At 42.2% G+C, this 20,793-nt stretch overlaps 1 protein-coding gene across 1 annotated transcript in view; it reads right to left on the bottom strand.

Moving 5' to 3' along the window:
• CLASP1 (cytoplasmic linker associated protein 1) overlaps nucleotides 1-20,793 on the bottom strand; it is a 291,310-nt gene that overhangs the window by 237,455 nt on the left and 33,062 nt on the right. Inside the window, exon 2 of the mRNA XM_062178774.1 lies at nucleotides 19,507-19,989. Coding sequence (XP_062034758.1) covers nucleotides 19,507-19,701 — 195 coding nt within the window. The 5' untranslated portion in view covers nucleotides 19,702-19,989. The remainder of the gene's footprint in view (nucleotides 1-19,506; nucleotides 19,990-20,793) is intronic.

Genomic DNA, 20,793 nt, shown 5'->3' on the forward strand with positions numbered 1-20,793 from the left:
CATGTGGGTGCAGGGACCCAAGCACTTGGGCCATCCTCTGCTGCCCTCGTGGGCCACAGCAGAAAGCTGGACTGGAAGAGGAACAACTCGGACTAGTACCCGGTGCCTCAACGGGGACTAGAACCCGGGATGCCGGCACCACAGGTGGAGGATTAGCCACATGAGCCACGGCGCCAGCCTCTGCCTTTCAAGTAGATGAAAAAATAAACATTTTTTAAAAATGCTTTAAAGTCTTTTTCCTTGACATGTCAGAAATGTATATGCTAATAAATTAGTTTGTTATTCTTAAAACTATCTGTTAGATGTGTTATTGTACTACTTGGCCCAAAAGAATCATGATCTGCATTATTATATTCAAGGGAGGTAAAAAAAAAATATTTTTCCTTAATCTTTGAGCTAATTCTCTCACATCAAATGTGGCACTTGTCCCTGTTACCATATCACTACTAATCTGAAATGCTGGATTAGGAAACATTTCAGGTCAAAACAAGCACAAATAAAACTAGATAAATCTGAGTAAAACTGTTGATCTCTATTAATGTCAGCTTCCTGCTTATGATATTATACTAAGTTCGATTACCATGTGGGGAAACTGAGCATTTATACAAGGGATCTTTCTGTATTATTTCATACAACTTATGTGAATTTTCACAAAAAGAAGAGGATTCTTTAAAAGAGCCAGGGGGCCGCTCTGAACCATGAAGCACTATTTACTTTGGTCACACACTGGACCAACAACAAAAAACAGAAGCTTTGTACAAGGCAGAATGATGGTCCCCAGAAGTGGAGCAGGTGGGGAAGGGGCAACTGGGAAGACACTGGTCAGCAGGTACAGAATTTCAGTTAGATGGGAGGTCCCCTGCACAGCACAGTAACTACTGTTCATAGCAACATGTTGTACCCTTGAAAATCACTGAGAGTTCATGGAACGTACTCTCACCATAAAAAAATGGTAAATATGTAAGACAGGGCATATGTCAACTAGCTTGATTTGGTCATTCCACAATGTGTACATATTTCAAAATATGTTGACACAATAAATAGATAAAATTCCTGTCAATTAAAAATAAGTAAATTGTTGAAAATAAAAACACATTCTAAAAGGGAAGTTTTGGAGCTGACTGCTTATAGGCAAAAACAAAACAGAAATGTCTTGGTTTCTGAGAGACCACTAAAAAGGGAGAAAGGAAGGGGAAAAAAAAGAATCACAATCCATCTGTCTGCACCTTTCCACTGCCCTCTAAGTGGGTAGGGCAGGCATTGTTATCTCTGCTCTTCATTTTACAAACCCAAGTCTGCCTGCCAGAGGGAGGTGAGCTACAATAAGGGTTACAGCTCCACTCAGAAATGCCAACAGGAAAAGTCTAATTTCCTACTAGGAGAGAAGGGAGGGGAGGAGAGCAGAAAAGAGGGGGATTAAAACAATCCAGGCTAATATTATTCAGGCAGTGTCATCTCAGCAGAATTCACATAAATAAACGCAGCTTCAAAACCTACTGAGGGGCCAGTGCGGTGGCACACTAGGTTAATCCTCCGCCTGTGGTGCCAGCATCCCATATGGGTGCCAGGTTCTAGTCCCAGTTGCTCCTCTTCCAGTCCAGCTCTCTGCTGTGGCCCAGGAGTGCAGTGGAGGATGGCCCAAGTGCTTGGGTGCCTGTATCCACATGAGAGACCAGGAAGAAGCACCTGGCTCCTGGCTTCGGATCGGCGAAGCGCCTGCCGTGGCGGCCATTTGGGGAGTGAACCAATGGAAGGAAGACTCACTCTCTCTCTCTCTCTCTCCCTCTCTCTCTCACTGTCTGTAACTCTACCTGTCAAATAAATAAATAAATCTTAAAAAAAAAAAACCCACTGAGAAGTTTCATGCTCTGAGCTACAGAGAGGGTATAGGTAAAACCAAGAGGGTGCAGGTTCTCATCCACAAATGAAAATGATGTTACTTAGAGCACTGCACAGCCCTAAGCAAACCCTTGAAGCCCTGAAGGACAGGCCTCCATAATGCAAGGCTCTATACAATCTTCCTTCAAGTACAGCAGTTAAATTTGACTATCAAAAAAAATCTCAGAGAAGCACACATGCTAGCACCCTGGGTTAAGGCACTCCTTGCTCAGGATGTCTGCAGCCCCCATCAAAGTTCAGATCTCAGCTGCTCTAACTTCTGATCAAGCTTCCTGATAATGTACCTCAGAAAGCAGCAAATGATAGCTCAACTGTTTGGGTTCCCATCACCCACGTGGGCAACACAAATGGAGTTCCTGGCTCCTAGCTTTAGCCTGGACCAGCTGGGGCTGTTTTGGTCGTATGGGGAGTGAATCAATGGATGGCTCGATCTATCTATATCTCTCTGTCACTCTGCTTTTCAAATAAATAAATCTTTAAAAAAAAAAAAAACTGACCAGCTATGGATTCTCACAGAATACCATGAACAAATGTTAGGAGTTTTAGACAGTTCTTAGACAGTTTACTGAACAACTCCTGTGTGGCAAGGTGTCTGGCAAGGTATTACAGGTAAAATTACTTTTTTAAAAGTGGAGTGGGAACAGGCAAGTCTACTGCAGTGGCTTTCAATGTGGTAAGCCTGGGCTTCAGCAGAAGTCAGCTTGTGAAGAGCCCTGGCAGCTCTGCCAAAAGTTGGATCACTGGAAATGGACCTGCCCTGGAGTCGAAGGATGCCCACGTCAGAGCCACAGATCTTATTGGCTCTAAGCTGAAAAGCCCTTCACTCAGCCCAATTTCCAAAGTGACCACTGCAGCTGAGGGGATGGCCAAGTAGGGTCAGCAACATTGCAGGCAGAACTGTAAATTTCTTGTTAGAGATGCCACCTGCCTTTGCCAGCTAAGTAATGAAAGTCAACAGAGTGCCTCCCCCTAGGAGGTTCACACCTCCCTTAGGATATACCCCATGTGAAGAGATAGGTAGGTCTGGACCTCTTAACTTACAAGGCCTAAAGCCCACCAGATTATTATCAAGCCCCTTCTGTCAGGTTCTTTTTGCCTCTCAATCAGAAAACTTAAATGTAGCTTAGACAGCACCTTTCTTAGCTCCTCTAATAATGACTCTGTCCTTTGTTCTAGACCCTGTCTAGCGCACTTGGTCCTCATTCCTTCATAATCATAACATCTACTCTACCACCAATGGCTCTACTCCCAACCTGTGTGTACTGATGGTCCTCTTCCCCACTTAATGCTGTATAATTGTTCAGACCTGGTTAATGCCACTCTTAGGATCATTGGTTACTATCCTCACCCTGTCTTTTATGACCTTGTCTAAATATGATCAGAGTCGGCAAACTTGGAAGGCTTCCATAGCCTTGGCAACTCATGACGAGAGCCTAGGGTGGTTACTGGCGCAATAAACTAGAATGTCAATTTGTTGGGTCAACAACAGGAGTCACTGTGCACTTGCTCCTCATGTGGGATCTCTGTCCCTAATGTGCTGTTCATTGTGATTTAATGCTATAACTAGTACTCAAACAGTATGTTTTATTTTGTGTGTCTGTGTGGGTGCAAACTGATGAAATCTTTACTTAGCATATACTGAATCGATCTTCTGTATATAAAGATAATTGAAAATGGAAAAAAAATGGTGTTAAATTGGAAATTGCATACAAAATTAATCAATTTTTAAAAAATATCATGTAGGATATCTGTCTTTAATGTGCTGTACACTGTTATTTAATGCTATAACTAGTACTCCAACAATATTTTTTCACTTTGTGTTGCTATGTGGGGGCAAACTGTTGAAACCTTTGCTTAAGATATACTAAACTGATCTTCTGTATATAAAGAGAGTTGAAGGTGAGTCTTGATGTGAATGGAGGGGGAGAGGGAGTGGGAAGGGGGAGGGTTGCAGGTGGGAGGGAAGTTATGGGGGGGGGGGGGCCATTGTAATCCATAAGCTGTACTTTGGAAATTTATATTCATTAAATAAAAGTTAAAAAAAAATTAAATGTGGTCACAGAATAAATTAAGGCATAGTATATGCTACAGAGGAGAGGTCTGAAGGAATAAAAAAGAAGGCTCTGTTCTGGCCTAAACATCAAGAAATAAGATTTGATGAGAAACTGAAACTTGTGGAATGAGGCCAGTGCTATGGTGTAGTGTGTTAAACCGACATCTGCAGTGCCAGCATCCTATATGGACACTGGTGCAAGTTCCAACTGCTCCACTTCCAATCTAGCTCGCTGCTAATAGGCCTGGGAAAGTAGCAGAGGACAGCCCAAGTCCTTGGGCCCCTGCACCCACCTGGGAGACCTGAAAGAAGCTCCTGGCTCCTGGCTTGGGCCTGGCCCAGCCTCGGCTGTTGCAGTCATTTGGGGAGTGAACCAGTGGATAGAAGATCTTCTTCTGGGTCTCCAATGCAGGTGCAGGGGCCCAAGCACCTGAGCCATCGTCTACTGCTTTCCCAGGCCATAGCAGAATGGGAATGGAAAAGGAGCAGCCAGGACTAGAACCAGAGCCCACATGGAATGCCAGTGCCACAGGCAGAGGCTTAGCCTACTACGCCACAGCGCCCACCCCTTCCCGTAACTCTTTCAAATAAATAAGTAAATCTTTCCCTGCCAATGCACCTGAGAAAGCAGCAGAGGATTGCCCAAGTCCTTGAGGCCCTGAACCCACGTGGGAGACTCTGGTTTTGGATTGGCTCAGCTCTGGCTGTTGCGGCCATTTGGGGAGTGAACCAATGGAAGGAAGATCTCTCTCTCTCTTTCTCTCTCAAATAAATAAGTAAATCTTTAAAAAAAAAAATCTTTAATTCCATAAAAAAGAAAAACTATCTAATGAAATAATTAACTTAGGGGCCAGCAATATGGCGCAGTGGGTTAACGCCCTGGCCTGAAGTGCCAGCATCCCATATGGGCGCAGGTTCAAGACCCGGCTGCTCCACTACAGATCTAGCTCTTTGCTATGGCCTGGGAAAGCAGTAGAAGATGGCCCAAGTCCTTGGGCCCCTGCATCCACATGGGAGACCAGGAAGAAGCTCCTGGCTCCTGGCTTCAGATTGGCATAGCTCTGGCTGTTGCAGCCAATTAGGGAGTGAACCATCAGATGGGAAGACCTCTCTCTCTCTCTCTCTCTCTCTCTCTGCCTCTCCTCTCTTGTGTAACTGACTTTCAAATAAATAAATTAATCAAAAAATAATTAACTTAGACAACAATCACCAATTGCTGCTAAAACATTAAGTGAAAGGTTGGAATGGCAAATGTGTAACAAGGGATGGGAGTGGCGAACACCTAAACCCACTGTTCTATCTTCCCATCATCAAAAGCAGGACAAGTAGACAACATAGGCCTGATAGTGTGCAGCAAATGGTTGAGCACACTAGCAACTAACAAGCATGGTTACAAAACAGGAAACAGAAGTGGGGGTGAACATTTACAGAAACAGTTAAACTGCTGCTTGGAACCCCTCCATCACATACGGGGTGCCTGAGTTTGATTCCTGGCTCCAGCTCCTGATTCCAGCTTCTCAATAATAAAAACCTGGGGAGCACTGGTAAAGACTCAAATAGTTGGGTCCTTGCCACCCACCTCATAAATCTGGATTGAATTCCAAGCTGCAGCCCAGCCCAACCCAGACTGTGGCAAGCACTTGAGAAATGAACCAAGGGGTGGAAATTTCTTTCTCCCACCTCCCCTCATCTCTGTTTCTATGCCTTTCAAATACATTAAAGAAATAAATATGAAAAAAAAATTAATGGGTGTCATCAAGCCAGCAGATGGAAGATCTCTCTGTCTCACTCTCTGTCACTCTGTTGAAAGTAATTATTGAAAGATCTAGCATGCAGGGGCCAGCACTACAGTACAGTGGGTAAAGCTGCTGCCTGCAGTGCCAACATCCCACATGGGCACTGGTTCAAGTCCCAGCTGCACCACTTCTAATCAAATGGGCCAGGGAAAGCAGCAAAAGATGGCCCAATTTCTTGGGCCCCTGCTACATATGTGGGAGACCTGGAGAAAGCTTCTAGCTTTAGCATGGCCATTGAAGCCATTTGGGGAGTGAATCAGAGGATGGAAGACTTTCTCTGTGTGTGTGTGTGTGTGTGTAAATCTGCCTTTCAAATAAATAACTAAATCTTAAAAAACAGAGAGAAATATCTTTGAAAAAAGAAGATCTAGCATACAACGAAGCATTAAAAAATCTGAGTTCTTTTTATTTTTTTTTACACTTGCAATATAGCAAGTGTAAACCATAATAAGTGTAACCATAATAAGTGGTTGCTTCCTAAAACACACACAATAAAAACTTTCATCTGAGTCCAAAACCCACGTTCTCTCTCTCTCTCTCTCTCTCTCTCTCAGTTATTTATTGACAATTAATACTATTCATTTCATTTTTAAGATAGAATTCACTCTTCATTAATATATCCCCATAATGTACCTTTTGAAATGCAACTCTGAAATTACAGTTTTATTGATGTCCTTAAAATGTGACTTTATAACATTATAGAGGTAGGCTGATCATTTAATCATATGACTTTTTCACTCTCACATCAAACACCTATAAAAATTCAGTATTCTCCCAGGACTAGCTTCTTTGTAAATTAAAGAGGACCCAAGGGGTTAATGGAGGCTAGACTGCTTTCTCACACATATGGAATCCCTTCTCCTTCTAGCTCCTTTTTAAAAAATTGAGATAACATTTGCAAATCATAACACTGTTCCTTTTAAAATGAACAATTCTGTAACTTACAGTATATGCACAACTTGTACAGCCATCACCCTATCAAATTCCAGAACATCTTCATCCTCTCACAAAGAAACCTATTACCTCAGCAACTATCCCTAACACCCACAACCCCTGGTTAGCCAATGATAATTCCTACTGAGGCTGGAACACCCAATGCATTCATTCATGAGTCAAAGGATCTCCACTCTAAGAGGCTTGAAATACATAAAGCATATGTTTCAACTCCATATTTACCATTTTGCATTGAGAGAGATAAAAACAAGCATTTTCCTCCTGAATTGATGCTTCTACTATAAAGCAGAAATCAAACCAAAGAGCCAAATTTGGCTCCTCTGACTGCATTACTAATCAACTCTGAACATTTGGCCATGGCATATTTCACAATCTTCTATCTCAAAATTCTGAGGCAAAAAAAAAAGAAAGAAAATCTATAGCAATTACCATACAAAATAAGCTAAATATAAAAACTAGTAAATGAAGCCATTAAAATAAGCTAAACTCATATCAATGTTTGCTCATGTGGCTGGCAAAACTTATTAAAACAGTTTGCATATTAAATGCAGTAACAGATTTTCTACAGGTTTTTAACTTTTTAAAGCAACCAGATGAAAAATTACGAGAAAAGAAGTGGGGCACAGTGGTTAACACACTGCTTGGGAAACCTCATCTCACTAAGGTGAGTGGCTGGGTTTGATCCCAGTTCCACTTCCAATTCCAGCTTCCTGCTAATATGTACCCCGAGAAGCAGAAGTGATGGCTCAGGTACTCAGGTCTCTGCTAGCCACATGGAAACCTGGATTGAGTTCTGGGTTCCTGGCTCAAGTCTGTCCCAACACCAGATTTTGGGGGCAATTAGAGGGTGAACCAGCAGGTGGCAGATCTCTTTCTCTGCCTTTCAAATAAGTAAAAAGAAATAAAAAAAAAAAAAATTTTAAGTGGGGCTGAAGTAGTTGAATATGCTTAGTGAATCCTTGATCCTAACTGTAATATTGCTTGGTCTTACCCACATTTTTTTTTAAAGATTTATATATTTATTTGAAAGGCAGAGTCGCAGAAAGAGAGAGAGAGAAAGAGAGAGATCTTCCACCTGCTGGTTCATTCCCCAAATGGCTGCAACGGCCGGAGACAGCCGATGATAAGCCAGGGGGCAGGAGCTTCTTCCAGGTCTCTCATTTGGGTGCAGGGACCTAAGGACTTGGGCCGTCTTCTACTGTTTTCCCAGGCAATAGCAGAAGTGGAACAGCCAGGACTCGAACTGGTGCCCATATGGGATGCCAGCACTGCAGGCAGCGGCTTTACCAGCTACACACAGCGCTGGTCCCTCTCACTCACATTTTAAATAAGATAAGTATGACCATGATTCCTAGAGAAAGATTAAGAAATTGTGAATTATTTTTAAAAAAATTAAAGAATTTTAAATTTTAAATTTACCAACTGTAAATTACATCCTTAATTTCAATTATGCAACTGTATACCTAACACTTCACTATTTGCAACAAATCCAATTTCCATTTATTTCTAGATGTAGCAGATAACACAGATCATTTATCATCCTCATCATATACTAAGAAAAATCTTCTCAAATGCGGTTAAAGAAAAGTTTCAATTTCTGTTAATAAAATAATGTATGTCTATTGCAAAATTCAGAAAATACAGTAAGACAAAAGGAAAACCTGTTAACCATAATCCTATCATGAAGATTACTATTAACATTTTCACAGCTTTACCAAGTTGCTTTCCTACATATTTTACATAGTTGAAATCTTGTAGCAATACAAATTTTGCACTAGCCTATTCTTTACATTATACATTGTTCCATTACCATTTCCCCATATCACTGAAAACTTTAACTACATTTGCAGCCGGCGCTGTGACTCAATAGGCTAATCCTCCGCCTGCAGCGCCGGCACACCGGGTTCTAGTCCCAGTTGGGGCGCCGGATTCTGTCCCAGTTGCCCCTCTTTCAGGCCAGCTCTCTGCTATGGCCTGGGAGTGCAGTGGAGGATGGCCCAAGTGCTTGGGCCCTGCACCCCATGGGAGACCAGGAGAGGCTCCTGGCTTCGGATCAGCGCCGTGTGCTAGCCGCAGCGCGCCAGCCGCAGCGGCCATTGGAGGGTGAACCAATGGTAAAGGAAGACCTTTCTCTCTGTCTCTCTCTCTCACTGTCCACTCTGCCTGTCCAAAAAAAAAAAAGAAAAAAAAAAACCTACATTTGCAGCAAAGTATATATTCACTTGCACAAATGTATGGAAATACTTACATACATAATATCTTAATAATCTCCTAATGCTGGCCATTCCATATTTCACAATTTGAAAGTCATCATTTCTTATTTCAAGAGACACTTTAATCATCATGCACGTATTTCTCTCATGGACATACAACACATCCACAGAGCCCACTCAATCTGGTTCCAAAGGACTTGGTTATTTTCAAGCCATTGTGATGCAAAGCCACTGCCAAGAGCTACATTCCTGCATGAAAACAAAAATCTCACCCATATCACTGGGACTTTGGAATGAGCAAACAATGAATCATAAATTCTTCAAACCTCTTAGAAATTAAAGGCCATGCCCTCAATCAGTCAAAAAGCATCCTCTCTTATCTCACCCGTCCATTCAGATCCCTCTCTTGACCTCTAATACCAAAAGCATGAACAGGGTAGATTCATTTTGTTTACCTGTGTGTACTCTAATAACAGCTAGCTTCCATGGCTGACCTTGAACTTCTAATTTAGATGCTCTTCCCAAGCAGACTTCATCTAACAAAGGTGACTACAGAGCAAAGACTCTCAGGTGCTAGTAAAAATGGGATATTCAGATTAATTTCTCTCCTCCCCAAGAGGCTCTTTAGTTTTTAAGTAAAAAATAAATACATATTTTCTTTCTAAAGTTGGTTCCAAGGTAACTGAAATTATTCTTCCACTGTTGGAATACACCTAAAGTGATTACATACATTTTTTCTTATTTTCCTGTGGACACCAAGTTGTTACCCAATCACTGTGCTAATTTCTTTTCACTAAAAATTTAAACACACCACTCACTACTATTAGCCTAGCAGGAAATTCAAGGCTTATTTCATTTCCTTCAGTACTACCTAAACATTGTGATTACAGAGCAAAGTTATACCTATCAGCTGGACTAGTGGCTTTGACTTTGACTCCCATTCAATTCCCAATCAAACGCTAACAATGCTCTCCAGGGAATGTTACTTAACCTAGAGGAGTCTCATGGCTAACCAATCTCTGGGAGTCATGGTAGGAGCTAAGAATAATACATATATATAGAAATCCCAGTGATACTGGAATGGGCATTTAGCCTAGCAGGTAAAACCTGAGGTAAAGACACTCACATCCCTTGTTAGAGTACCTGGGTAGGATACCTGGCTCCAGCTCTGACTCCAACTTCCTTCTAATGCAAACTCTGGGAGACACTGGTGGTAGCTCAAGTAGTTGGGTCTGGGGCTGGTGCTGTGGTGCAGTGGGTTAAAGCCCCAGCCTGCGGCGCCAGCATCTCTTATGGGCACTGGTTCGAGTCCCAGCTGCTCCATTTTCTGATCCAGCTCTCTACTATGGCCTGGGAAAGCAGTAGAAGATGACCCAAGGCCTTGGGCCCCTGCACCTGATGGGAGACCTGGAAGGAGCTCCTGGCTGCTGGCTTCAGCTCAGCTCAGCTCTGGCTGTTGTGGTCATTTGGGGAGTGAACCAGCAGAATGGAAGACCTCTCTCTCTCTCTGGCTCTACCTCTCTCTGTAAGCCCAACTTTCAAATAAATAATTCTTTAAAAAAAAAAAAAAGTAGTTGGGTCTCTATCATCCATGTGGGAGACAACTTGGACTGAATCCCCAGCTTCTTGCTTTGGCATGGCCCAGTCCTGCCTTTGAGGGCACTTGGAGAGTGAGCCAACAGACTTGAGGGACCTCTCTGTAAATAAGATTTATTTATTTAAAATAATTTTTATTTAAAACATTATAAATTTAAATTTATTTTAAATATTTTTGGTTTTTATTTTAAATACTTTACATTGATATTTGAATTTTTATTTTAAATAATAAATACTTTAAAATAAGATTTATTTATTTATTTACTTACTTATTTGAAAGGCAGAATGACAGAGGAAGACAGAGGGACAACGACAGAAACAGAGAGTGCTTCCATAGCATGATACCTGCTGTGAAAAACAGCAGACCTTCTCTCTCCTGCTCTGAACAAACTTTTGTCAAAGCAGCTTGCCTGGCTAAAATTATTCCAGGAGCAAAGACCTGGCCCTGAGAGAACACAATGGGACCTTAAAGAGAAAGAGGAGACTGGGGCTCCAGGCAGAGGTTAGAACCTGGGTCTGCAGCTTTTCCTTTTCTTTCCCCTACCGCATCCTCCTCTTAACTTCTTAACATCTTGTGATGGATAAACACAAGAGTCCTCCATCTCCTGGCGCAGCGACGCCTCCCTGACCACAATGAGTAGGTCAAGGGTTTGGTGGTTTGTTTAGGGATTTACAATTGTTCCACTCCAAGCTGGGGGGAAAAAAGAGGCTCATGAGCCAGGGTCATGCTGGACATGAGGGCAACACTGAGGAGCCTTGCTCAAAGGAGGCACACTCCACCTCCACCCACATCCCCAGTGCTGCGTCCAGAGACCCCTTTCCAGTTTCAACTGATTTCAACTGAGTGTCTGTTCCATACAAAGTCCTTGTGGCTTAGTTCCCATGGGAGGAAAGATTAAGAGTCATTTTCTTTACACAGCTAATTTAAAACAAACAAACAAACAAAAACATTATTTAGCTTAGGCTAGAACCATACAAAGAATTAAATAACCCCTCACTACCCAAGAAAAACAAAATTATGACCTCTTCAGCATTATTTACCATGTTGATTTAGCCCAGTTAAGACAAGCTGACATTTAGGCTATAGTAGCTGTAAAAGCATTTGAGAAAAAGAAAAGAACATTCCAAAGAAATGGAGTTTGATGGTTTTATTTCACTCATAACTCTCCTGGGAGATAAATCAATATTATTCTCATTTTGTGGAAGGAATAAAGGGGATGGAATTAAATGACACCATTTACAAACACCCACCCTCACTAGTCTATTTGAAAGTATATCCCATTGAGGTCTGATAAGACTCCCTCCTTCTAGGGCTCACATCTCCTGTGCTAATGTTTGTTTATTTATTTATTGACCATTTATTGAAAGACAAAGTTACAAACAGAGGTAGAGCCAGAGAGACAGAAAGGTGAACCACTGGTTCACCCCTCAAATGACTGCAAAGGCCAGAGCTGAGTTATCCGAAGCCAGAACCAGGAGCTTCTTCCAGGTCTCCCATGCAGGTCCAGGGACCCAAGGACTTGGGCATCCTCTACTGCTTTTCCAGGCCATAGCAGAGAGCTGGATAGGAAGTGGAACAGCCAAGACAAACCAGTGCCCATATGGGATGCCGGCCCTGTAGGCTGAGGCTTTAACCCACTGCACCCCACTAATGTTTAATATACCCCAAACAGAACTTAGTTTCATCAGTCAATTAAGAAGGAAATGAAATTAACAGAAATAAAATTATTTACTTTGTTTCCTCTTAAGATTTTCTCTTAGCTGATTGGTTAAGAAGCAGAAATATTCTCCAATATTGCTTTTGGCCACACACAGGTATCTTTTGTTCATCCAGGAAGTATCAAAAGAAATGGTAGCACCCAGGACTGGAAAGAAGGCACCCATACACCTCTGGCAGGTAGAAAATCTGGAAACTCTGACCTAACAATTTTATCTTGCATAACCTGCAACAGAGAGGCTCATGGGGGGGAGAGGGGGGTCAGAAAGATATATAAAGGATGTTTGATGCAGTGGTGCTATGGCAAGAAACAGCCTAGATGTTAGCAATCATAGATAAAGCAACAGTGGCCTAGCGCTTACAGAAGAGAATATTAAAGTTATTTTCACTCTCATAAGGAATGCAATTTATTGATTGCAAAGATAATCATGGCATAATATTAAACCTGACAAAAAAAGTTTTCAAAATATCATGTATGGTGTGGTCAGTTTTACATAAATATTCTTTCCATCTTTTTTCTCTGATATAAACAATAAAATCATTATCTCAGGTTAAAATACTATGGGTGGGCCGGCACTGAGGCTCACTAGGCTAATCCTCCGCCTGCAACGCCGGTACTCCAGGTTTTAGTCCCAGTTGGGGTGCGGGATTCTGTCCCGGTTGCTCCTTTTCCAGTCCAGCTCTCTGCTGTGGCCTGGGAAGGAATCTGGCCCAAGTGCTTGAGCCCTGCACCATTCATGGGAGACCAGGAGGAAGCACCTGGCTCCTGGCTTTGGATCGGCACAGCACACCGGCCGTAGCAGCCATTTGGGGGTTGAACCAACAGAAGGAAGACCTTTCTCTCTGTCTTTCTCTCTCACTGTCTAATTCTGCCTGTCAAAATAAATAAATTAATTATTTATTTAGGAAGAAATGACATTAATTACACACAACAGGGACACCATTTTCACTTGGCAATCTACCTAAGTAATCTTTCCTGCTGTTCTTTGTTGTGCTTAAGGCAGCTTACTGTAGCTTCTCTACACAACACCAGAGAAATTCAGCTCCTGCAGCCAGCCACCAGGACCACACTACAAAGAAAGCTTGGGAAGAAGGAAATCTCTGAAGGGAAGCATCACCTGGTGGCAGCACTGAGCAGACTGCCAGAAAAGGAAACAAGTCACTTAATCTGAATCCAATAATCTTTTCTGGCTCTCCTCTCAAGGACACAGAGGGGGAATACAAACCTCAATGAGAGCCAAGATTCTGGAGATAGGAGAGGGAAATGAAAGGACCGCCCCTTGTCTGACAACACATTCCCCTCCTGCCATAAACACACTTGATCCAGGGGGAACACTGCCCCCAGAGACAGGGCTGCCCAGAAAGGGAGGCTCTGAGAACCCTTTGCAACTCCTTTTGATTCTTCACCGCCCCATTTAATTCCACCTCTCTGTTATAATGTCTCTCCAACTAAGCATACCTATTTTTTTTCCCTTTTCTACACTACAACTTCCATAAGAGGAGACTTTAAAACTGGATGGAAAATGTGCACTGAGAAAAAACAATGCATGGATTTCAAAAACTTTCACACAAAAATAAACTTACCTTTCATTTCATTTGTCCACAAACTTTCTGAAGTACCCTTATGCACATTCTTATGATACCATTTAGCATTGAATTATTTCATTATCCCACACTGTGCAATCATGCACTGTGCTCTCCTATGCCCTCCCCATCTGTCCAGTCAGACTATACAGATCCCTACAGCAGAGACACAGGAAGTGCTAGCTAACAGGGATCCTAAGTTTCAAACACAAGGCAGCACAGCCTTGAGACAAAGGTGCATAGGAATGAAGTTCACACATACCAGGTTAGACAGACCTGGCCAGGCAGTGCGAGGGTAGGAGCTTGCCCCACTGTCTACACCCAGCTCCCAGTGCAGCATCTATTATATCATGAGCATTTAATGAGTTCAAGTTCCAGAAACCTTAATTAGTAGCTCTGTCACCTTGAACAAGTTACGTGACTTCTTTGAGAATCATCTATAAAATGGGAATAACAATATCGACCCCCAAAGAGTAATTATAAGCAATTATTAAAAAAGGAAAACGTACTTAATGTAATTTCTGGTTCACAGTAAATGTGTCATAGTCCTGGGCTATCATTATTCATGTACAATGTTAAACGTAGGTCCACAATTGCTAATCTAAAACTCCACAGATCAGATGTGATCTAGAACACAAATTTCTCAGGTTTCAAGAAGGTAAAATAGTGCATACAGTATATGTAATAACTCCTTGAACGAATTTGGGGCAATAAACCCATAGTCAAACATCTTAATATTTTTGCAGTGAAACATGCCTAAGCAGGTAAACAAACACTGTAAGTCATCTCGTCTCAGGTGACCTCAGGGCAAATGACAAAAGCTTTGAAAAACTCTTGACTCTCAAAGAATTCCGGATTTGAAACTGTGGAGGACTGTGGGACCACATTCACAAGTGCAGCAGGTCCTCCAGGAAGCTGTTTCCACTGTGCCCACTAAAGATGCAACTGCTTGGGCTGGTGAGGGTGCCAGGCAGTGTGGTACTGCAATGTTCAGCAGAGTGAAGAGCTGTCGAGAACCTGGGAGAGCTGCATAACCTGAACCCCTTTACTGTCTCCAATGGCCAGAGCCAGGGCGCCCCCATCCAGGACACATCACTCTTGGGTCATCCTTCCACAGAATGGTGGATGATACATGCAGGAATCTACCCCTCTAGCCCCTCCTTGCTTCAGGTTTGAACCAAGATAAACAGGAAAGGAGATCAGGTCCATGAGAACAGCCATATTTACAACTTGAGCTTGTTTTTATTTTTAACACATGAGTAATCTAGAAGAGAAGGCTCGTGAACTGAGTTTCCTCTTTCCCTCCAGGTCACTTCACAAGTCCCTCCAGATGGAACAGCACTCCTGCAATGTATCCCTAGTAGTATTCTGGATTTATAATTATTTCAATAACCAGTTAACCCTCAAGATGACTTATGCTAGCCCAGAAGTCCAAAGCCAGCTCATTGTAGCTGATCGGTGGTAGGCTAACAGAATTCAAACTGACATCAGTGAGAATAATGGCTGACCTTGTGACATAGTGGGTTAAGCCACTGCCTGCAACAGTGGCATCTCATATGAGCATCAGTTAGAGTCCTGGCAGTTCCACTTCCAATCCAGCTCCCTGCTAATGTGCCTGGAAAAGCAATGGAAGACAGCCCAAGCACTGGGCCCCTGACACCCATATGGGAGAACTGGTTGACACTCCTGGTTCCTGGTTTCAGCAGGGCCCAGCCCCAGCCGTTTCAACAATTTTGGAAGTAAACCCCAGTAGATGGAAGATATCTCTCTCCCTGTCTCTGTCTCTCCCATTCTGCCTTTCAAATAAAAATAAATCTTTAAAGAAACAGATTTAAAAAAAATTTTTAAAGGTGGTCCAAAAACAAATCGTACTCTATTTAATATAAACTAATGCTCCCTCCCATTCCTCATCCCTCAACACCCAAGGGGGACTGAGTCCAGGACCCCAGCAAACATCAAAATCTGCAGATGCTCAGGGCTCTTAAGATAGAATGGTCTAAATCGTCTCTGGATGACTTAAAATAACAGTGTAAACACTATGCAAATATCAGTATCCTGCATTGCACAGTGAATACTGACAAGAACAACCACGTGTCTCATAGAGGACACCAACTGCACAGCCCTCAGCACTACATGGTACAAGAACCACCTTACTACTCTTCTCCCAGATGAATCCCCAACGGTTCCCACCATTGAGGAAAAAGTGTTACCTACATGATATGTAGTAGGCACTCAATGCGCTTCTGCAGAGGTAGGCAAACCACAGTCCAAGAGCCAAAGCAGCCCTTATCCCATTTATGTAAGTCCAGAATTACTGGAACACAGCCAAGCCCATTCACTCATGCATTAACTGGCTGCTTTTGCAATACAATGGCCCAGACTAGCTGAATATTTCAAGAAGACCATATGGGAAATGAAGCCTAAAATACAGGTATTTAGTGTCTGGCCTTGAAGAAGTTTGCAGACTCCTGTTCTTATAAAAGGAACACTGACTAGAGAATTAGAGAGACCTGTATTTAAATCCCATTTGCATGATCACTAGCAGAAATTACCTTGTATTTCTGGGGCTTGGTTACCTCACGTGTAAAATTAGGATACCATCCTCTACCCTACAGGGGTGTTGCACAGAGTAAATGAGGTAAGACAAATAAAATGCTTCACACATAGTAAGAAATGAATGGCAGCTATTAAACTGCAATTAATACCACATCCAAATTGTCTACCTATTAAGAAATACTAAAAGGTACAGTTATTCACACATCAGCCAAATATCTGAAACTAAGACATTGTGCTAGCATTCATCTACCTTTCTGCTAAGAGAAGAAGTAACACCAGCATCACTGTTTTGGAAGGCCAGGACTACTCCCTCCCCTTTCTCCTCTTATTACCTCATTAGTCCTTAATCATTAAAAAAAAAAAAGAGAGAGAGAGAAAATTTTAAAAGCCCAGCTCCAAAACTTTCTTAATATAAAATTAATCCCTTCAATCCATACTGTATAAAAAAAGGTCAAATAAAACATACCTTAGACTCTGATGAGAAATCTTGTTCAATGATTAATAAAAATAGGGGTGGAGGTGGAGGGGCAGACATTTGGCTCAGTGGTTAAATGCTACCTGGGATACCCACATCCCATATTGGAGTGCCTGGGTTGGAGTGTCCACTCCTCTTTGATTCAGCTTCATTCCAATACATAATGTAGAAGGCAGCAGGTGATGGCTCAAGTAGCTGGGTCCCTGTTCAGACTCCTGCTTCAGCCTGGCCCAGTTCCAGCTGTTGTGGGCATTTGGAGAGTGAACCAATGGGTGAAAGATACATAGATAGACAGACAGACCTCTATCACTCCACCCTTCAAATAAATAAAAATTTTGAAAAGGGGGAAAGTGTGAAAAGATAAGCTTCCAGATTTCAGCAAAGTAAACAGCAACACTTGCCAAGTAGTCTAAGTTCTGAGTTCACTATGCTTGTTAAGCAAATACTATGTTCTTGGCTCTAGGTTCCTGCTGTGAACACAGCAGACCATCCCAACACTTAAGAGAACTTACACCAGGGGCTGGTCAGTTCTGTGTAAGCTCAGAACCACAAGACATGGCCTCTCTGTATATCGGCACTGCACAAACAGGTTAACTGAACTGTCCATGATTACAGGCAAGTTGTTAGCAAACCCTGTCTTCCTCATACTCCTTCACATCACTGTCTCTGCTTAGGAATTACTTCACGAAGGGTCAAGTGTCAACCTTTCCCTTCTCTGTGACCCTGCAGATGCTATTCTGGAAAAACTACCCAATCTTCAAAATCATGAATTCCTCTAGGCAGTGTTACTTCTTTCTCATTCTGTATTCCTATAGGACTCTGCATTTCTATTACTGCACACATCATATTGCAATGTGATCATCTGCCTACTTATTAGTCCCCCCCATACCTGACTATGAGCTCCTGGAAGACAGGAAGTATGTGTTAATAACAGCCACTAACATCTGAGTGCTTACTATGTGACAGACGTGTGGTAACTTCATACACTCTCACTTGGGGAAACCAAGGCTGGCTCATGCAGTGTGGCAGACTCATTAATTTAACATCCATGTTAACCTAGTCCCACCTCCAACTTTCTCCTTCCTGTTCTAATATCCACCCGCCCTTCACGTGGCCAGATGCTTCACTCGGGAGAGAATGAATCCCTCCTTAAGATCATGATTGAAGTAGACTAAGCATGATGAAAGCAATTACAGCTATCCATTCCATCTTCCCGCTGTGCTAGAACAGACATCCAAACTTACTCTGGCCAATGTGATGCATTTAGAAGTCTGCTGGGAAGATACAAGATACAAGTAAAAGATACAAGAAGATGCTCTTCTTCTTGGTCATGGCCTTAACTAGTACAGGATTTATCTAAGAAACTGTCCTCATAGTCACTTTAAGTCAACTGAATCTGCTTTCAGTTATTGTCAGCCAGAAACATCTTAATACCCACATGGAAAAAGTAGTAGGGATGTGATTCAAACACAGACAAGGTGACTTCACAGCCCTCAAAAATGTAATGGCTACACTCACTCTCTTATCACCTTTCATCCCTTTAACACTCCTACCATCCAGCAATTTGTTAACATAAAGAAGCATTTGTTAACTTAAACTAACTGAATAAATATATGAATGAAATAGAATATTAGCTCAGTTTCCAAAGACAGATAAGGATAAATTCTATATCCCACTGTAAGTGAAATATTAGGGCCTTAGGCAACATCCTTAAAGTATAAAGCCTGATTGCCCTTAGATGAGAGGCTGAGGTTTAATATATCTGGAAAATAGAGCTTACACTATAGCAAATAAGGGAATTCTGTAAGCACCACTTTCCAAGCCCAAACCAATCTCAGAAGACTGAGTCAATGAGAAAGCACCAAAAACTCTGCTCCTGTAAGCCCCCTGACAATGTCCACAGCAACTATTAGTAGGTACACACACTGCCCACAGTTCCTTCCAGTTCAACCTTGATCCACAGCAACCATCCTCCTGACAAAGTAAAAGGGACAAGGAAGTATGCAGAAAAAGAGAATGATACTTCTTCAGCACTTGAAGACCCACACAGTCTTTGAATGGTAAAATGGTCAATCTTCACAACTCATTTAGGCCACAGAACCCTTACCCCTTCACCTCACACTTCCCACCAAGGGTGCATGAAGAGCCTTAATCTCTAGAACCCAAAAGATCTCCTCTATGCCACTGCCCACAGTCACAGAAGAGTCCTTGACAACTCATGCTATCTCTGGCCAGCTGGCTGAGCTGACCTCAGAACAGTAAGCTGAAGGCAGAACACTCTGCACATCCCATTGCCAATGCAATCCCGCAGAGAAAATTAGTCAAGGCACTTGTTATTCATGAACAGCCACTTATCAAGGTCTCATGACCCACTCACTGCAAGACACACCACAAACATGAACTTCAAGGCTGCAAATGCTTATAAACTTTCCAACATACAAGCTTCTCCTCACCTAAATGTTAACTTGGCATTCCAAAGTGTATAAAGATATGGATATTTTTATCTTGAACAAAAATCAAGGAAAACTCCACGTGCTCTAGAATAAAATGTCTAAGAGCCATGAGCTGAAAAAGTGAATTAATGGAAGCCAAGGAATCATGCTGATTGCTCATGAAGGATTTTTTAAGGACCAATTTTGATTTAACAAGGCAACTCAACTTACCTTGTAATTGCTAGAGTTCACCCAAGAGGTAGCAAGTCCATCCACAAGCTTATCTAACATGGTCTGGTCATGCTCAAGGTCGGCAGACTTCTGTTTGTCTGAGAAATAGTCTATAAGTTCTTGGCCAACCTGCAGTCGTTTCCCCACATCCTTTTGCAACACCTGTGCCAGGCAGGACTCCATGCGAGGCTCCATGGTGGAATTCAAATCCAGATCCAGCAAAGGCTAGAGGGCAGTCAGGATGACTCCCTCCCAATACCCGTATCCGGGAAGCTGCCTCTTTGTTTGCTGAAGGTTACTAAGAGCCTGTGTTTCAAAGATGCAATCTGGGGAATGGCAACAATGCACCATGTGTGTCTGAAGAGCAGCTGGAAGGATATTAAAAGTCCAATTTAAATAACTAGCAGGAGATAAAGGAGTGAGTGGCAGAGTGATGTCCTTCTACTACTGGGTTTGAAATACTTCATAATTCAGCAGTCCATTCTGAAAAATAAGAAGAAGAGAATGACAAATCAGCACAAATAACACAACACTCAAATGTTATGAAACAGTAAATCAAAGACAAAGCAATTCATGCTGCAAAACTGTTTAGAATCACAAGCGAAGTGAGAAACAGGAATGCTTGGCAACCATATTGGACTAACATAATTATTATTTTTATCTGGAAGAACACTGAAGCCCAAAGCTACACAGTTGGTGGGCTGATGCTTTTCACACCTTTCCAGCTTGGGAATACACCAGGCAGGACAGCAATCTTCTGCTTTCACTAGCATATTTATTGGTAGCTTACATTTTGCCTCCCACCAAAGTTGACCACCACTCTGTGTCTAAACCACGGTAGGCTTGCAGCTTATTGCTTCCCTCAGTCTTCTAAAAAATCACGTACTACAAATGGAGCAGACTCCATAGAAACAAGGTGGACCAAAGTGTCCAGTGTGGTCACATCAACCAAAGTCAAAGGTTGCACCTGCATCGCAATTCTTGCTCAGCAACATTACAGTGGAGTGAGATGAAGTCCCTGCCCCCACCTCACCAGCAAAGAAAAGAGAGAGACAAAAAAGAAAGCAACATTATTCTGACCAGCTATTGACACAGTATTCTCAGCTGACAAACACATCATTCCGGCCTAGTGTTTTGAAAAAATCAGATTTCAAAATCATGTTTGTGTATGGCAAAACACATGATATGTGAACACTACCAAATTTTTTATAATTAGACAAACTGTACAAGCTGCTTAGTTAACCTATAGTTGCAGGAACAATTTGACGCATTTGTATCTTACTCCAA

Source organism: Lepus europaeus, chromosome 1, assembly GCF_033115175.1.
Source record: "Lepus europaeus isolate LE1 chromosome 1, mLepTim1.pri, whole genome shotgun sequence".
NCBI classification, from domain to species: domain Eukaryota; kingdom Metazoa; phylum Chordata; class Mammalia; order Lagomorpha; family Leporidae; genus Lepus; species Lepus europaeus.